Source organism: Hipposideros armiger, unplaced genomic scaffold (genome assembly GCF_001890085.2).
Source record: "Hipposideros armiger isolate ML-2016 unplaced genomic scaffold, ASM189008v1 scaffold_5, whole genome shotgun sequence".
NCBI classification, from domain to species: domain Eukaryota; kingdom Metazoa; phylum Chordata; class Mammalia; order Chiroptera; family Hipposideridae; genus Hipposideros; species Hipposideros armiger.
The window spans coordinates 1992185-2006453 of NW_017731355.1; the positions used below are offsets into that span (position 1 = coordinate 1992185).

At 44.4% G+C, this 14269-nt stretch overlaps 1 protein-coding gene across 2 annotated transcripts; it reads right to left on the bottom strand.

Annotated features, from left to right (window-relative positions):
* Window positions 1-3079: 3079 nt before the first annotated feature.
* Window positions 3080-5618, bottom strand: SIX6 (SIX homeobox 6). 2 transcript variants are annotated; one of them, XM_019645912.1, is made up of 2 exons: window positions 4892-5618; window positions 3080-3807 (listed from the first exon to the last, which is right to left on the bottom strand). In XM_019645912.1, the coding sequence occupies exons 1-2, from the start codon at window positions 5461-5463 to the stop codon at window positions 3639-3641; spliced, it is 741 nt and encodes a 246-aa protein (XP_019501457.1). In that variant the 5' UTR covers window positions 5464-5618; the 3' UTR covers window positions 3080-3638. The 2 variants fall into 2 exon arrangements, with proteins under 2 accessions (XP_019501457.1, XP_019501467.1); XM_019645922.1 differs by lacking the exon at window positions 3080-3807 and adding an exon at window positions 4027-4084 and having other exon boundaries at window positions 4892-5522.
* Between the last annotated feature and the right edge of the window lie 8651 nt (window positions 5619-14269).

Below are 14269 nucleotides of genomic sequence, written 5' to 3' on the forward strand. Positions count from 1 at the left end.
CCCCCCCGGCCCCGCCTCACAATAGGAGCGGAAATCGTCCGCGCTCCCGCGTCTTGGCTGAATAGAGCGAAAAGCTGCCTCTCTTCTTCTCCCGCCCCATTCAACGTTGTCTTTAGACACAATATTTTTTTCCTTTTTGTTAAAATTAGGGGGAGAGAACGAGGTCGAGGAAGATTTTGCTTGAGCTCTTTGCCTGTCATTTGTTTAATGTAAACAAAGAGCAAGTCCTCCCCCACCCCCAGCCTCTCATCCCTTTCCTCCCAGATTTTTATAAACAAACTAGTGACTAAAAAGGCGGTGGAGGTGGGGTGGGACCAGCGCGGCGGGCGGACGCGGAGTGGGTCGTTAAGAGGGATGAGAGAGGAGCTACTGCATTTGGGGAGCAGGAGCCATCGCGCTTTTGGTGGAACTGGCGGGTGGTTGAAATATTTAAAACCGGTAAAGGAGCCTTAGCTAGGGCTGGAGGTTAAATCCTCATTTAACCTATATTTAAATATGAAATTCTATATTTCAGGCCCGTTGAAATATAGAAATGCAGCTTCTTTCCACTTCGCTGGAGTGCTTTTTTGGGGAATTGTTACAGGAAAGTAATTTCAAGAAAGAAAGAAAGGAAACCCATGATATGGAGATTTCTCCAAATTCAGGAACCTTCAGCATTGCTACTACCTGGAATTTAAAAACAAAAAATACCCTTTCTAGACCAGGGCAAAACTAAGGGGGAAAGTCATAAAAAGAAAACGAAAACCTTTACAATACTTGTGCATGGGAAGATTTGGACCAATTCCCAACGTGTGATCATTGAAGAATTAATTGATTGTTCACAAAAGCAGTTAGATGCCATCAGGTTTCAGATAAACATTTAAAAAATCTTTTAAAAAGTCACCCTTTAAGAATCTAAAGTGAAATTAGGTAAATCTCCAGATTGGTGAAACAGAATAGCTACTTTATAATGTAATCCTTAGGCAGCATGTTACTTTAAGCAAATTAGATGTACTTTAAAGAAAGATGTATGTCAAAAGGTTTCACCAAAGCAGGAAGAAAAATCCTCTATCAATTCTCCATCACTGTTTGGCCTTCTCTCTTTTTTTTTGCTAAGCAATGAAGCATTCTTTAGAAATTACTTGTAAAGAGCAAGTTTAGTTCTTAGCAGTGTTATTACCCGCCCCCATTTTTGAGAATGCAGAGTTGACATTTCTTTCTGCATTTGAACTGGTTAGTGAGGTGGGATTTTAGAATCTCAAATTCCTCCACTAATTAGTCCTTTCCCTTCCCTCTTGGATCTGGAAGCATCAGCTTAAAAGATAAAATTTGCCACCTATCTTCTTCAAATGCTGGTCTGGACACCTCTACAGTTAGGATGTGGGGAGGCTGGGGAACAAGACAAAATCCCTTGATTTTTCATTGAAGTGCAATACTCTGGCAGATTCAGGACTAGGGTGAGTCATGGGAGGCACCTAGAGTGCAAAATTTAAGGAGTCACTCACTCCCAGAGGCCTTGCACTTGCTGTGCTTGCTTGACCTTGAGAATGAATGCCTCCCTAAATTTTGTACTCTAGGTGCCTCCCTTGCCTCAGTGGGGCCCTGATCCTGCTCCTTGGCGTTCCAGAAACTACCAGGGACTCTTAAGAAACAAAATAGTCTTGAGGAAGCTGTGCCATCCTAGCCTTTCAGGACCCACAGTAGGGCATTTGCTTGTTTTCTGGAAGAACACCGGCTTGATCACAAAGACTTCCCCACTCCTTCCATCTAGAGCTCTTGTGCAAGAGAGTTTTGATTGTCAACGTTTCTCTGGATAAGGGCTGCTTTGTACACTGACAATCATTATAAATCCCAAATGGGGCCAAGTCTGTTCAAGCAGTTGAGAAACCAAAAACCAACCCTTATTTATGTCCTGGGCTTCCCAATCTATCTTGCCATTTGACTGCTTTTTGTCTCCATGACTTCACTTATTTTTGCTTGGTTTGCACACTGGCACTTCTACCCAAATAACTTAGCAGGCTCTGAACCAAAGAGCATATGTTAAGGACAAAAAGGCAAATTGAAAGGAGTCCAGTGGGGAGCAGAGCTTGAGGAGGGAAGTTCAGTTCAAGTGATTTAAAGATCAACATCAAATTTTATAATATGCAATCCATGTCACTAGGACAAAAGCTTACAGACTCTGGATAGCATTTACTTTGTTAGGGCAAGGACAGTAGTTGGTTTGGTTTGGTTTTGGTGTGTGTGTGTGTGTGTGTGTGTGTGTGTGTGTGTGTACGCGCCTGCATACTTTGGGAGGGCAAATTAAATACTAAGAATATTTTTAATTGAAGCCATTACAGGACAATGAAGCTCTAGATGACTTGTTTCATATTTAATACAGAGATCAGATGTTTAAAACCAGTCATTTCTCTGCAACTTACTATTTCATCTCAATATGTGGTATGATTACATTCTTCCACCATCTCAGTATACCCCTTTGGTTGAAAATAATACATTTGATTGAAACCTGCTTCTGCAGCAAGAAGATGCTAGTCTAGTTATTACAACCTCTCCTATCTTCTTTTGTCTAATTATAATGTGAGTTCAACCCTAAATACAGTATATGCTCACTCTAGCATGATCATGGGTGCCTACTGCTTTTGTATGGGAGTGGGCCTCAAAGGAGATGGAAAGCTTTTCTCATTGCAGAGACTATCAGAATAGTCTTACATTTTTATAAAACAGGACTCGCTATTAGTCCCAAAACTTGGCTTCCTAAGTTGTTCTTGAAAGCCCTTGACACTTAATAAAAGTGTCAGGTGAATGAGCCATATTTGTGCTCGGAAAATGGGGAGTTGCCTTATATGGGATGTTCATGTTGCCAATCTCTAGGTTTAAATATATACATATGTACATGCATACATACATATGTACCTACCTACATACACACACAATTTGACTTGGGAGGTGGCTGTGTGGTTATGGACCTACCATAGGCTGTTTTAAAAATATACCAGGAGACATCAGAGAAGGCAAAATATATCATTTGCGCTAGGGCCCTTGCCTGCCTGGTGAATAGAACGTCTTTTTTTTTTTTTTAAGGAATCTGAGAGCAGCTCCCTTAATTAAGAAAGGTTGCTCACCAGGTTTTTATTGTTTGGCTTCTTCACACAAGCCCCTCAGCTCCACCCTGCGCCTTTAGAAACAGCAAGTTCCCAAGATACAGAAAAACGTACCATGGCAGTCTTTTAAATAAGTAAATAAACAGCATATATATGTTTTGTTTAAAAAACTTTAAAGCAAAAGTTATACATATATAACAGCGTCCTTTCGACGTGAAATACCCACGGAGATTCAGGGCAGGCGCTCAGCGTGCAGTTCAGGTTCTGGAGGCATCTTTGCAGCAAAATCCTTGGGAAAAAGCAAAGCAAGAAGAACGTGGCGCTGGGTCGGGCCTCACCGTGGGCTCCTGCCCACGGTAGTGGCCGGAGGGCGCTAGTGGAGCCGCGCGGGCCACGGGGCGGACACGGCGACCGGAGCTCGCGGATCCCTCATCCCGCGCCCCTGGCCACCTGGCTGCGAAAGCGCTGGGTTTTCTTGGTCTTTCATCTTTCCTCCTTCCTTTATTTTTTCTCGTTTTGTACACCGCACTCTGTTTCTGAGCGTGCTGGGCGGGCAGCTCAGATGTCGCACTCGCTGTCACTGGACGTGATGGAGATGGCCGAAGTGGCTGCCTTACTGGATAGACTGGCGGCCGGGCTGGCGACGGCGACCAGCATCTCGGGCGTGCCCTCTTCCTCGGCTCTTAGAGCCCGCCCGGAGCTCTGAGACAAGACTTGCTGCTGGAGCCTACCGGGAAGGAAAGAAACATGAGACACAGCGTGTAACATAGCCTCCGGTTGCCCCCTGGTCCACATCCCTTAAGCCCAGCGGTCAGCGGCTGTCGCTCAGACCCGGACAGTTAAAGCCGGTAAGATGAGGCAAAGGCAGCCCGGCAGCAGTCCGCAGCTGCCTCCCCGCACAGCCCGGCAGTTGCCCTACCCTCCTTCAGAGTCCTTTCTCCGCTGCCAGCCTCTTCGGTCATCGGGATGCTGGGCTCGCAGGGTCATTTCCGGTTGTTGGCCACCTTTGAGAGATTTGCAGTACCCTCAGGATAAATGAGGTGTGGGTGACAAGGACAGACAGACTAGGCTCTGGGACAGGGGATCCCCTTCCCAGCGTGTGTCTGCTTCGGGTAGACACCTGTATCAGTGCCTGAGGCCTGGTTGGCCCAAAGCTTACGGCAAAAGGAGCTGCCTAGGGGTTCCAGGGAGCATTTGGGCCTTGGGTAAGATGCTGAGTTCTTGGCCAAAATGTCTGTCTAATAGAGATCCACATGCTGGGGAATGGAAAGCCACAGCCAACTCGTTTGCTGTTTTGTGACTGGGCTGCCCATGCGTGAGAAGATAACTCGATTTCCCACTTCTTAGAAACACAAGTCCATCGAAAACTGTTTTCATAGCATCAGAGAAGAATGCATCTGGGCTTTAAAAAATGACAATCAACTGCCACACTGTTGCTAATAAGCAGGCTTCACTTAGTAACAGGAGTCTGGGCCAAGGTTGAAAAGAATTCGGTTTGGGCCTTGGGGCCCCTAATTGTTTCTGGGATTTTCATTTTATTTCTTACCCCCTCCCAAGGCAGCCTTGATTTGGTGACTGCAACCAGCTGCTGGAGAGACCCCCCAGGCGCCCAGAACTAGAGGGTGGGGAACCAAGAATCCGGAAGGAAACCTCTGCCCAGAATCCCAGAGCACAGGGGCTCAGAACCGAAGACAGACCGCGCTCCCAACTCCGCTGAATCCAAGTCGCTCGGCCCAGGGTAAGAGCGCCCAGGGTGCGGTCTCCCGCCCCGTCCCGGGTGAGCGCAGGGCGAGGAGGCTCTAGGTACCCACCTGTTCTTTGCGGCAGCTGCCCGGTCCCTTTGTCGGCGGTTTTTGAACCAGTTGCCCACCTGCGTAGGGGTCAGTCCAGTTGCTTGGGCGAGCTCCCGCTTTTTGCTGGGGTTGGGGTACGGGTCCTGGAGGTACCATTCCCGCAGCAGGTGCCGCGTGCGTTCCTTGAAGCAGTGTGTCTTCTGTTCGCCATCCCAAATGGTACGCGGCAGCGGGAACTTCTTCCTCACGCGGTACTTGTCCACGGGCCCCAGGGGCCGTCCACGCAGCTTCTCAGCCTCCTGGTAATGCGCTTCGAGCCACAGAGCCTGAAGCTTGGCGTGCGACTCCTTGGTGAACTTATGGTTTTCCAAGATATGGTAGAGCTCGCGGTAGTTGCCACCGTGGAAGGCCACGATGGCTCTCGCGCGCAGCACGGATTCATTCTTGTTGAGGGCCTCGCAGGCCGCAGGGGCCACGGGCAGCGACCAGAGGAAGCGACCCAGGCGCTCCACGTCGCCGCTCTCCTCCAGAGTCTCGCATACCCCCGCCACTTGCTGGGGGCTGAAATTCAAGATGGGCAACTGGAACATCGAAGCAGCGCCGGCGGCGGCTGGACCGCTGAGCCGGGAGCGGGACACGCAGCAGATGCCCGCGGGCCCGGTCGGGTGCGCCAGGCTCTCCTCGGTGAAGCAGCTTTGGGCAGCCGGGACGCACAGCTGGGGAGGCGGTGGCGGCACAACCGCCGGGAGCGATAGAGCGGGAGGGATTGGAGGAGGTGCGGGCTCCGCGGCTTGGGTTCGGCTCGGCTCCGTTAGGGCACGAAGGCGGGCGAGCGGGCGCCTCTACTGGGGTGGGCGGATTGGCGGCACGGGCGCCATGGAGACCCCCTGTCAGTCACTGGCCGGCTCTGCCAATCAAGACTGCGACCAAGATGTCTGGGCCATTTCAGCACCTCCCCGCCCTCGACAGCGCCCGCCGTTCACCCGTGGACTTTTCCTCAGTATTTTGCAGAACCTGGAGGAGGAAAAGACTTGCCAGCAGCTCGGCGAAAAAGAGAGGCGAGAGCGGCAGCGTTTCAACCCCACTCTCCCCAGCCTTGTTCCTCCGTCCTCCCCCACGCTCCCCACCCCCCAAAAGAGGCACTGATGCTACAGGAATCCACTTTGGGGAGTTAACGCTGCCTGGGACAAGAGGTCTCCAGAGGACAAAGAGGACTGGGCGAACCCTCCAAGAATTCGCCAAGTTTAGTTGTACCCAAACAGCAAATGGTGCGGGCAGCGCACTAATGGGGAGGGAGGGGAAGTGGATCACCTCATTTCTTTCCAGCACCCATCCCTGCATGCCTTTCCTCCTCATCCAGCTGCCAAAGCAGCCGAGTGGGGAGCGAATCTGAAGCAGAAGGAACAGGACCGGAGATCTGTAGAAGAGGTCAGTTTGGACTCCATGCTCACCGCCTTCAAAAACCTCCTGAAATTATTGAAAGTACGAGCTAGGACACTCTAACAGCTGATAACACAGGTGCTGACCGTGAAGTCAAACACTCGCAAGAAAAGGGGCATCGCACCCCACAAAAGTTTATACTTTTTAGCTCTCCCTCCGCGCCCCTTCAGTTTAATGGACTTGAACAAATGTGCAGCATAGCCACATCTAGAGTGAGAAGTCAATGGTAGGTCAGGACAGCAACTTAAAAGCTTATTTTACAGATCTTTTTAAAAATATCGATTTGCTCTTGCAGGCTAATTTTGCCCTACCCCGTGCCAGAACATTTAACTCTTAAACTGGGGGTAGAAACTCTAACCTTGGCCTTTTAGCCCCAAAGTAATTCAGTAGAAGTAAAATAGAGAAGGGGGAACCACAGCAATGTGGGGAGTTGGGGCAGAAAGCGCTTCCTAAGCTGTTGAGCAGTGACCTCTCCTGCAGGGAAGAGGGGCCTTCTTGGCGGCTCTGCCTTTGGGCCAGCAGATTGAATTGGCAACTTTTATTGATTCCCAATTGAAGTTCACGTCATACCGTTTTCCGAGGCCTGGGTCAAAACAAATCACGATCTCACCTGGCCTTTGACGGGGGTTGTTTAGTTTGAAGAAAATAATTGGGAGAGGGGAGTCTAACAAAAACGCCAGGAAAACCATCTTTGGGAGTTCCATCTCCAGAAAGGAATCAGATTGGAATGTTCGCGAAATGGACCTGGGCCGGCTGTCTTTTCTTTAGTATCAAGTACAATTTGTATGCGGCTTGTATAGCTCCGGTAAATCAGAAGGCAGATAGATAGCACAGATGGTTGGAGGTGTCGGGTCGGATCATGCTACGCCTGAGTGCAGGGCAAAGCTCGTTCTGACGGAAAACCCTGATATTATTTTCACAGATCTTCACAGTTCACTCGAAAAGAAATAGCAGAGGGGGGGAAAAACACAAAACCCTGCAACCATTTACATCATTTCAGTGAGATTGCCAGCCGCCTCAACAGAGAGGCTTTCTTTTCTAAGAGCTCATTTTCTTGAAATGCGACAGGGCAGGAGCAAAATAAAGAGGGCGATGAAGATAATGACAAAGCAAAATCCTTTTCTACCTTGGGGCGTCTTCCGAATCCGCCGGAAGGACAACTTTTTGTTAGAAACATCACATACATGGGCCCACAAGACTCAGTGAAGAAAATCTGGCGGGCCTTGGGGGCCGGGCTAGGGTGAAGCGGGACCCTGCGAGAGCTGCGTTCCCCGCACTTCTGGCTCCAGAAAGGAAACATCCCTCTGCTCCAGTTTGCAGAGGTTTCTTAATTTTCCCCTCGGGATGTCCCCCTGTCTCTCAATAGCAGAATCGCTTCGCGCGCAGAAGCCGCCGCGGGTCCACTAAACCTTACAGTCCGCGAGCGCAGAGCGGCCCCCAACCCCTGCGCCTAGCGGCTGGAGGGGAGAAGTTGTCAGTGTCCTAGGGGACCGGTCTCCCCGTGCCCTTTTGCTACACAGTTTGAAAGCCAGTTCGGAGAAAACTGGCTTCTTACCCTTAGCCTTTGTGAGCAAGTCGTATTAATTTTCCAAGTCTAGGTGCCCTATCCAGGATATGGGAATATTTATCCAGGTTCATGGACAATAGTTCTGCAAATATTAGGTGAGAGGGCGCTTTGGCTTCTGCGTGTCTGGGGCTCCCAGATGACTGGGACCGAAAGCGTGGGTTGACTGCCCTAGAGCTGCCGGAAAAGGAAGCAGGCTGCGGGCGGGGGCAGAGTTCGAGCCCCGCCGGACGCAAAATCTGGGCGCTGGGCAGGCGAGGTCTGAGAAGTGTCTAGAGGCTCGGGTCTATTGTCAGTTGATCCGATCTATCTTCGCCATCGTAGAGGACTTGGTTTAATTTTATTAGTTCAAAGGAAATAAACGACACCTGGACACGTTGGGATCATGTATTCGTTCACCAGCTTCACTCGGGCGGTGGTGGAGGAAGGACAAACAAGAAATATGAGACCCCCATCCCTGGAAATGAGACAAGTTCCTCTAGGTTACTTAGAAATAACCCCATTGTGGAGAAGGCGGTGACTCACACCCCACCCTTAAAGAGGGTTGACTTTTCTTAATTTTACAAAGGATAGATTGGAGCTTTGTGCCCTATCCTCTCCAACCCTCTCCCCCCGCCCCCTTCGTTTTTCCTTTTGCGCTTGACCAGGAAACCTAGAAAGCAGGGCATCTGCCCTTGGCCTCGGGCCTGTTTGGGCAGTTTTGCAACTTTCTGCGTTTGGTTTGCAGCTACTGATTTGGGAGTGCTTAGGCAAATGCTCGATTCTTGCCGGGAATCCATAGACGTCTATTCTGCTTCTGCAGACTCAAGAGTTTTACTTTGTAGGAAAAATATGGAGGGAAAAAACCATGTAGAAGACATTGCTCCTGGGCAGCTTCTATGTCTAACTTCAGTATGGAGGCAGCAGGGCAAAGTGCCCCCAGGAAGTTGTGAGGTTCTACCAGAAGTCTTCCGAGTTCACCTGGGACTTCTTGCACACCTCATTTTGCCCCTTCTGGTTTTCCTCTCTAGTGGAGAGGGACACGTGGAGGACTGCTTACACCCTGCTGAACCATTAGCCAGTGGCGATCACCGCGTAGAGGCCAATACATTCTTACCTGGAGGTTCCAGTCTCTTGCCTTGTTTTGTCTCAGTCTCTTATTTTTCCTTTGACTTTCCTAAATCAAATGGCTGTGAAATAAATGTCTTTGTTTTCTTTCCTCCACAATTTTGCATCGTCAGGGATTTTAAGAATGTAGTAATTGAATGTATCTGAATTCCTTGAGAAAGATATTTGTGCTGCTGCATGTGAGTCACAGACTGGAAAACAATGAGGTCCCAGCCTTTGTGTATGCCCATTTGACTTTTGGGGGAGAAATCTTTGTGGGTTTTTTTTCCTGGGCCTCTAAGCTGTTCAGTTGCTAGTGAGGGAGAATAATGGGGGGAAAAATCTAGAAAACTTAAAAAAGGCATTTTATTCTCTTTGGAATTACAGTATTAAAATTTCACACTCTTCAACATTTACTAAAGCACCTAGTATTGTGATTTTCAGATGCTACATATGCATAAATATAGGTATATTTGTTTATGTATTTGATGGCCCACATCTTCAGATTATGGAATGAATTCAATATCCTAGTTTTAAAGTACTAACTATCCTAATAAGCTCCCAAGGTAGATTGCTCTGTTTCATGCATTCTCTCCCTGCCAGTATGTACCTTGTAACAAAGAACAGAGATGCCTCTTTATTGTGCATTCCTAAGAACAAACACCATTTGGGGAATGTTTTGTAGATTTACTGGCACTGTAAAATTTACTGGCAAAAAAAGTACTACAATTAAAATACTGATCTAATTTTAAGAGATTAGGATATTTTTCTTGCTATTTGCAAAATTGTTCCACTAGCTATTTTTTAAATGATGCAAAATTCCTTATGTTAAGTGGAGGAAATTTTTATATATTTAAATATGGAGAAAATGTGCCATTTAAAAGTAATGATTAATTAGCAATAATGTTTTAAAAAATGTTAGGCTGACTATACAATTCTATTTTGACCTCTAGTTTGTGGTTGCTCCTAAACATTGGATGAGAATTTATATTTAAGGCAAAGAGTATAACAAGTCATACTCCTTGTTTAAACCATGGTCTTAAATTCACTTTTCTCTCTTTTCTGCTTCTTTTGAATAAGGCTAAATCTGCACAGGCTAGCTATAGACCATGGGATAGCTTGTTTAAGGCGATATATCAATCAGTGGGTTTTTGTGTGAAGGATTAATGCTTACAAATGTAACCAGTGTTTCACTTATAAACATTTTACTATCAACAATGAAACATTAGTTGAATGACTGATAGAATGATTAATTCATAGTTTTTTACTGGAACTTATTTTGTTTTTCATTTTTGACCATTTTCAAATCTGAGTTCCAAGTATCTTTCTGAAATACACATGGAAACCTTAAAATTCAATTATGTGAAAAAGTGTAAGTTTGTTTATGTCCTCTGAGATGAGCCAAACATTATCACATTAAATTGTATGTGTGTCATATATGTTTTAATTACATGTACTATATGTGTAGTAAATAATCCCTTCCAAGAACTATAAAATCAAATAGAGGCATTAGCCTCCAATAAGTACCTTAAATTCTCTGAGTTGATCCATTTGGTTGACAGAAAATACTTTTTAAAAATTGCATTATAAAAAATACATTTATATGGCATCTTACTTTCAAAGCTGTAAATCTCAGCAGAGGGCAGTTTTACTCCCTGCTTCCAGGGGACATTTGACAAAGTCTGAAGACATTTTTGGTTATCACAGCTGGCATCTAATGGGTGCAGCCCAGAGATGCTGGTAAACATTTTACAATGACAGGACAGTCCCCCACAACAAAATATTAACAGCATAACTGTTAAGACCCTGCTTAAAAGGATTTTACATAATCAACGAGGCACAGACATTATTAACGCTTGCTAAAATTCTGTTTATTGTGGAGTTGAAGCACTTTTAAAGGAATCAGTGCCCTTTTAATTTCACCTTAGGTCTAGGACACACCAATAAAATGTGTTCCTAAGAACCTACTGTAATTTTGTTGCCTCTTACAATTTACTGTAAATGATACTTATGGTGACTGAATACTAAAAATTTAAAAATACCTCTGGGAAAAGTGGGGTTTTGTTTCTATCATGTTGCAGTCTGCATTCTTTGAATACTTGGTGACACAGACAACAATGGTTGAAGGTTATTGTCCAGGCCTTCTCCATTTTACAAATGAATAAATTATGAAGACCAAAGAGGTTAAAAGATTACTCATAATACACAACTAGTTAGTTAGTGGCAGAGAGAGGTTTAAAACAGATTCAAACTTCTGTCTGTTATATACCTTGCTTTCCTACCCAAGGAAGATGGTGTAATTCCAGTTGAGTTTGAGGGCAGAGGATTTGAATCACATACGAATAGTTATTGGTGGCTGCCATGTGTAAGGTCCTATGCTGTTTCCTGTTTGCTGTGACTTTCAGAGTTTGGTGCAGTCTATCTACTTCACGGATCTCAGAGAGATTTAAACTATTCTGGGTCTTGTCAAGTGGTGTACCCTTGTAAGCCCTAAAAAGTTCTTGAATTTCAAATGTAGCTTTGAGACTTCAGTTGTCTTCTTTGGGGAGGGGTGGGAACCTTAGGGTCTGGGTTTACTGAAGACCTTTTTCTGAGTCATCACACTGTATATTAACAGGAAAATGGAACTGAATCCAGTCTCTTGGGGAGGGCAGATTTGGCTTGAGGTGCTATAAGGCTTGGTTTAAGTAAAAAAAAAAAAAAAAACCAAAAAAATCAAAGAACCTCCAAACTCTTTTGTTAGGTCTTTCAAAAGAATAACAGTGATGCTCACTAGCATCTCTATAATTAACAAGCTGTCAACATTTCTATTATGATCACAGAAGTCTATTACAGACCACGGAATTGTGATAAATGTTTCTTTAGGTCTGAAATGTTAGCCTTCATCTTCTTTTCAGTCTAAGGGCAATTTTTGAAACCAATTTTGTTTCAATCATTTTGGATCAGTTGTGTGGTAATTTTGGAAGTGCAGATGCTCTAGGCCCACCTATTGAAATAAAGATTTTTAAATGGAAACACAGAGAGGAGTCTGCTTAAGCCCCAGTGGGGACCAGCTGCAAAGCTCTGGCAGGGAATTATATAGGCAGACAGTGGGAGTAGATTTAGAAAAAATGAAGGGACAGAGAGATGTGTGCATGTTTCCTTTAACAGCAGAATTTTTTTTCCTTAACTCCTTCAAACTATGGAATTTTAATCCTCCCTTTTCTCTGTTTTGTATTTTACCTGTTATTATTTTATTATTCCTAGGCTTTGGTGAAATTAATATAAGATAATTTGTCATTATAGATATTAAAATTTGGGCTGAACTGATTTTTTTGAATTTTAATATTTAATTTTTACCCTTCCTTTAGTTAAATTTTCTTTCTCCGTCCTTTATCTCCTTTCTGCTTGTCTACTTTTTTATCCTTATCAGACCTTTTCATAGATTTTGAAAGTTCATACTTCCCAGTGATTCATAGTTCTCTGTATTGTAATAATTTGTACCTATTTTCTCCCTTTTCTTTTCTGTTTGTTCTGACTCCATAACTCTTTCTGTTTCCCATTCTCCATTGCCAAATACCTCCTCACTAACCTAAACCTTGTTAACATTGTGAAGTAGACAAAGACAAAGTGCTCACTCCTGAAAGTAGATGGGAAATGGGAGTGATTCTCAAAGAGGAGGGTACAGTGTCACTATAATGCTTTAGGGCAATGATGCTTCTCAAGCTAAACTTCATGGAAGCAGATAAAATAGTAAAAACAGAAAGGACTCCAGATAATTTGAGTTTAAATCATTGCACTAATCACATGATTTTAGGCCCCAGCTTCCTTATTGGATGTATTTATCATACAGAATAGTTGTGGAGATAAAATGAGATTATGAATGATTAACTATTCCTTGCATAGTGCCTGGCTCATAGTAAATTCCGAACAACTGTTCCCCTCTTGTGGAAAGCCATCTACTTAGTCTATTAGTTTGACCCTCTATATAAATGATGCCTCACTTTCCATCTTGTCTTTGGTCTCATAATCCTTTGGTGTTCTGCTTTAGGTTACTTGAAACTTTCCAAGCAATAGGTTCTTTTTGGTTGGCCGTCCCCATTCTGTGAACCACTGTTTTTATAATAAGTTAGCCTAAAGAAATCAATAGAACATTTACATGAAATTCCCCAAATGCTCATTTTATTAGTTTCCTGTGGCTGCCATAACAAATTACCACCAACTGGGTGGCTTAAAGCAACAGACATTTATTCTCTCACAGTTCTGAAGGCCATAAGGTGCTGCGCTCCCTCAAGAGGCTCTAGGGGAGAATTTGCTTCTCACTTCTAGCTTCTGATGCTGTGGGTATTTCTCTATTTGTGGCAGCATCTCTCCAATCTCTGCCTCCTTTCCTTTCCTCCTCTTTCTTCTCAACTCTTCCCCTCCCTTCCCTTGCTCTTGTTCTCACTCTCTCTGTAAAAACCCCCTCTTCTTATATTTTATACATGTAATTGCATTTAGGGCCTACCTATATAATCCAGAATAAGCTCTTTCTCTCAAGATCCTAAACTTAATCATATCTTTTGCCATATAGGTGACATTCACAGATGCTAGGCTTTAGGAAGTGAATATATCTTTGTGGTAGGCTCTTTTTCAGCCTACCACACCCATTTATATGACAAACGTACTAGTCTCAAATGTTTCTTGGAAGTAAATTAAAAGACTAGAACACATTATAAGTGGTCATCTACAAGAAGGAAAATTATCCTTTTGGTTTTGCTTTTATAAATTCAGACTTTTCACCTCAACTTTATTCAGTGTCAAGATTGGCAAGATCCCCAAAACGGGACAATTTTCATTAATTTCTTCATTTTCACATTGAGCTTTGCTTTAAACCTTCCCTTTGGACAGTAACTGAAATGAACAACTAAAGTAGGTTTATCTCATGGGATAAGATAAAAGAGAAGGCTTCATACCTCTCTGCATGTGTTTAGTATAGAGTGAAACATATTATGGTATTATATTGAAGTATAATTCACAAATATTGACGAAATTTGCAGTTTATTTGTATCTTTTTTCCCCCCTTTCATTCTCTATACTTCATATGGTTCCCTCTATTCCTGAGAGTTTTACCACATCTATGAAGCCAAATCTCATTCTTGTGATTCTTCAGGATGGTCTATTTGTATCTTTATTTCATTGAGTTGAAATAATAATTTGGAAGTTCTGCAATATTTACTAGTCTATCAATGGTTATCTTTCCTTTCCCTGCTCTCTTTATTGTTACATATGACTCTATTGTTTGTAAACAAGACACTTAATATTTTCCCCATCAAGATGCACTGTTT

Coding starts and splice junctions, on each gene's coding strand:
- SIX6 (XM_019645912.1), bottom strand. CDS start 5,463: ATGTTCCAGTTGCCCATCTTGAATTTCAGCCCCCAGCAAGTGGCGGGG. Junction 3,808..4,891: donor GCAGCTGCCGCAAAGAACAG/GTGGGTACCTAG, acceptor CCTTCCCGGTAG/GCTCCAGCAGCAAGTCTTGT.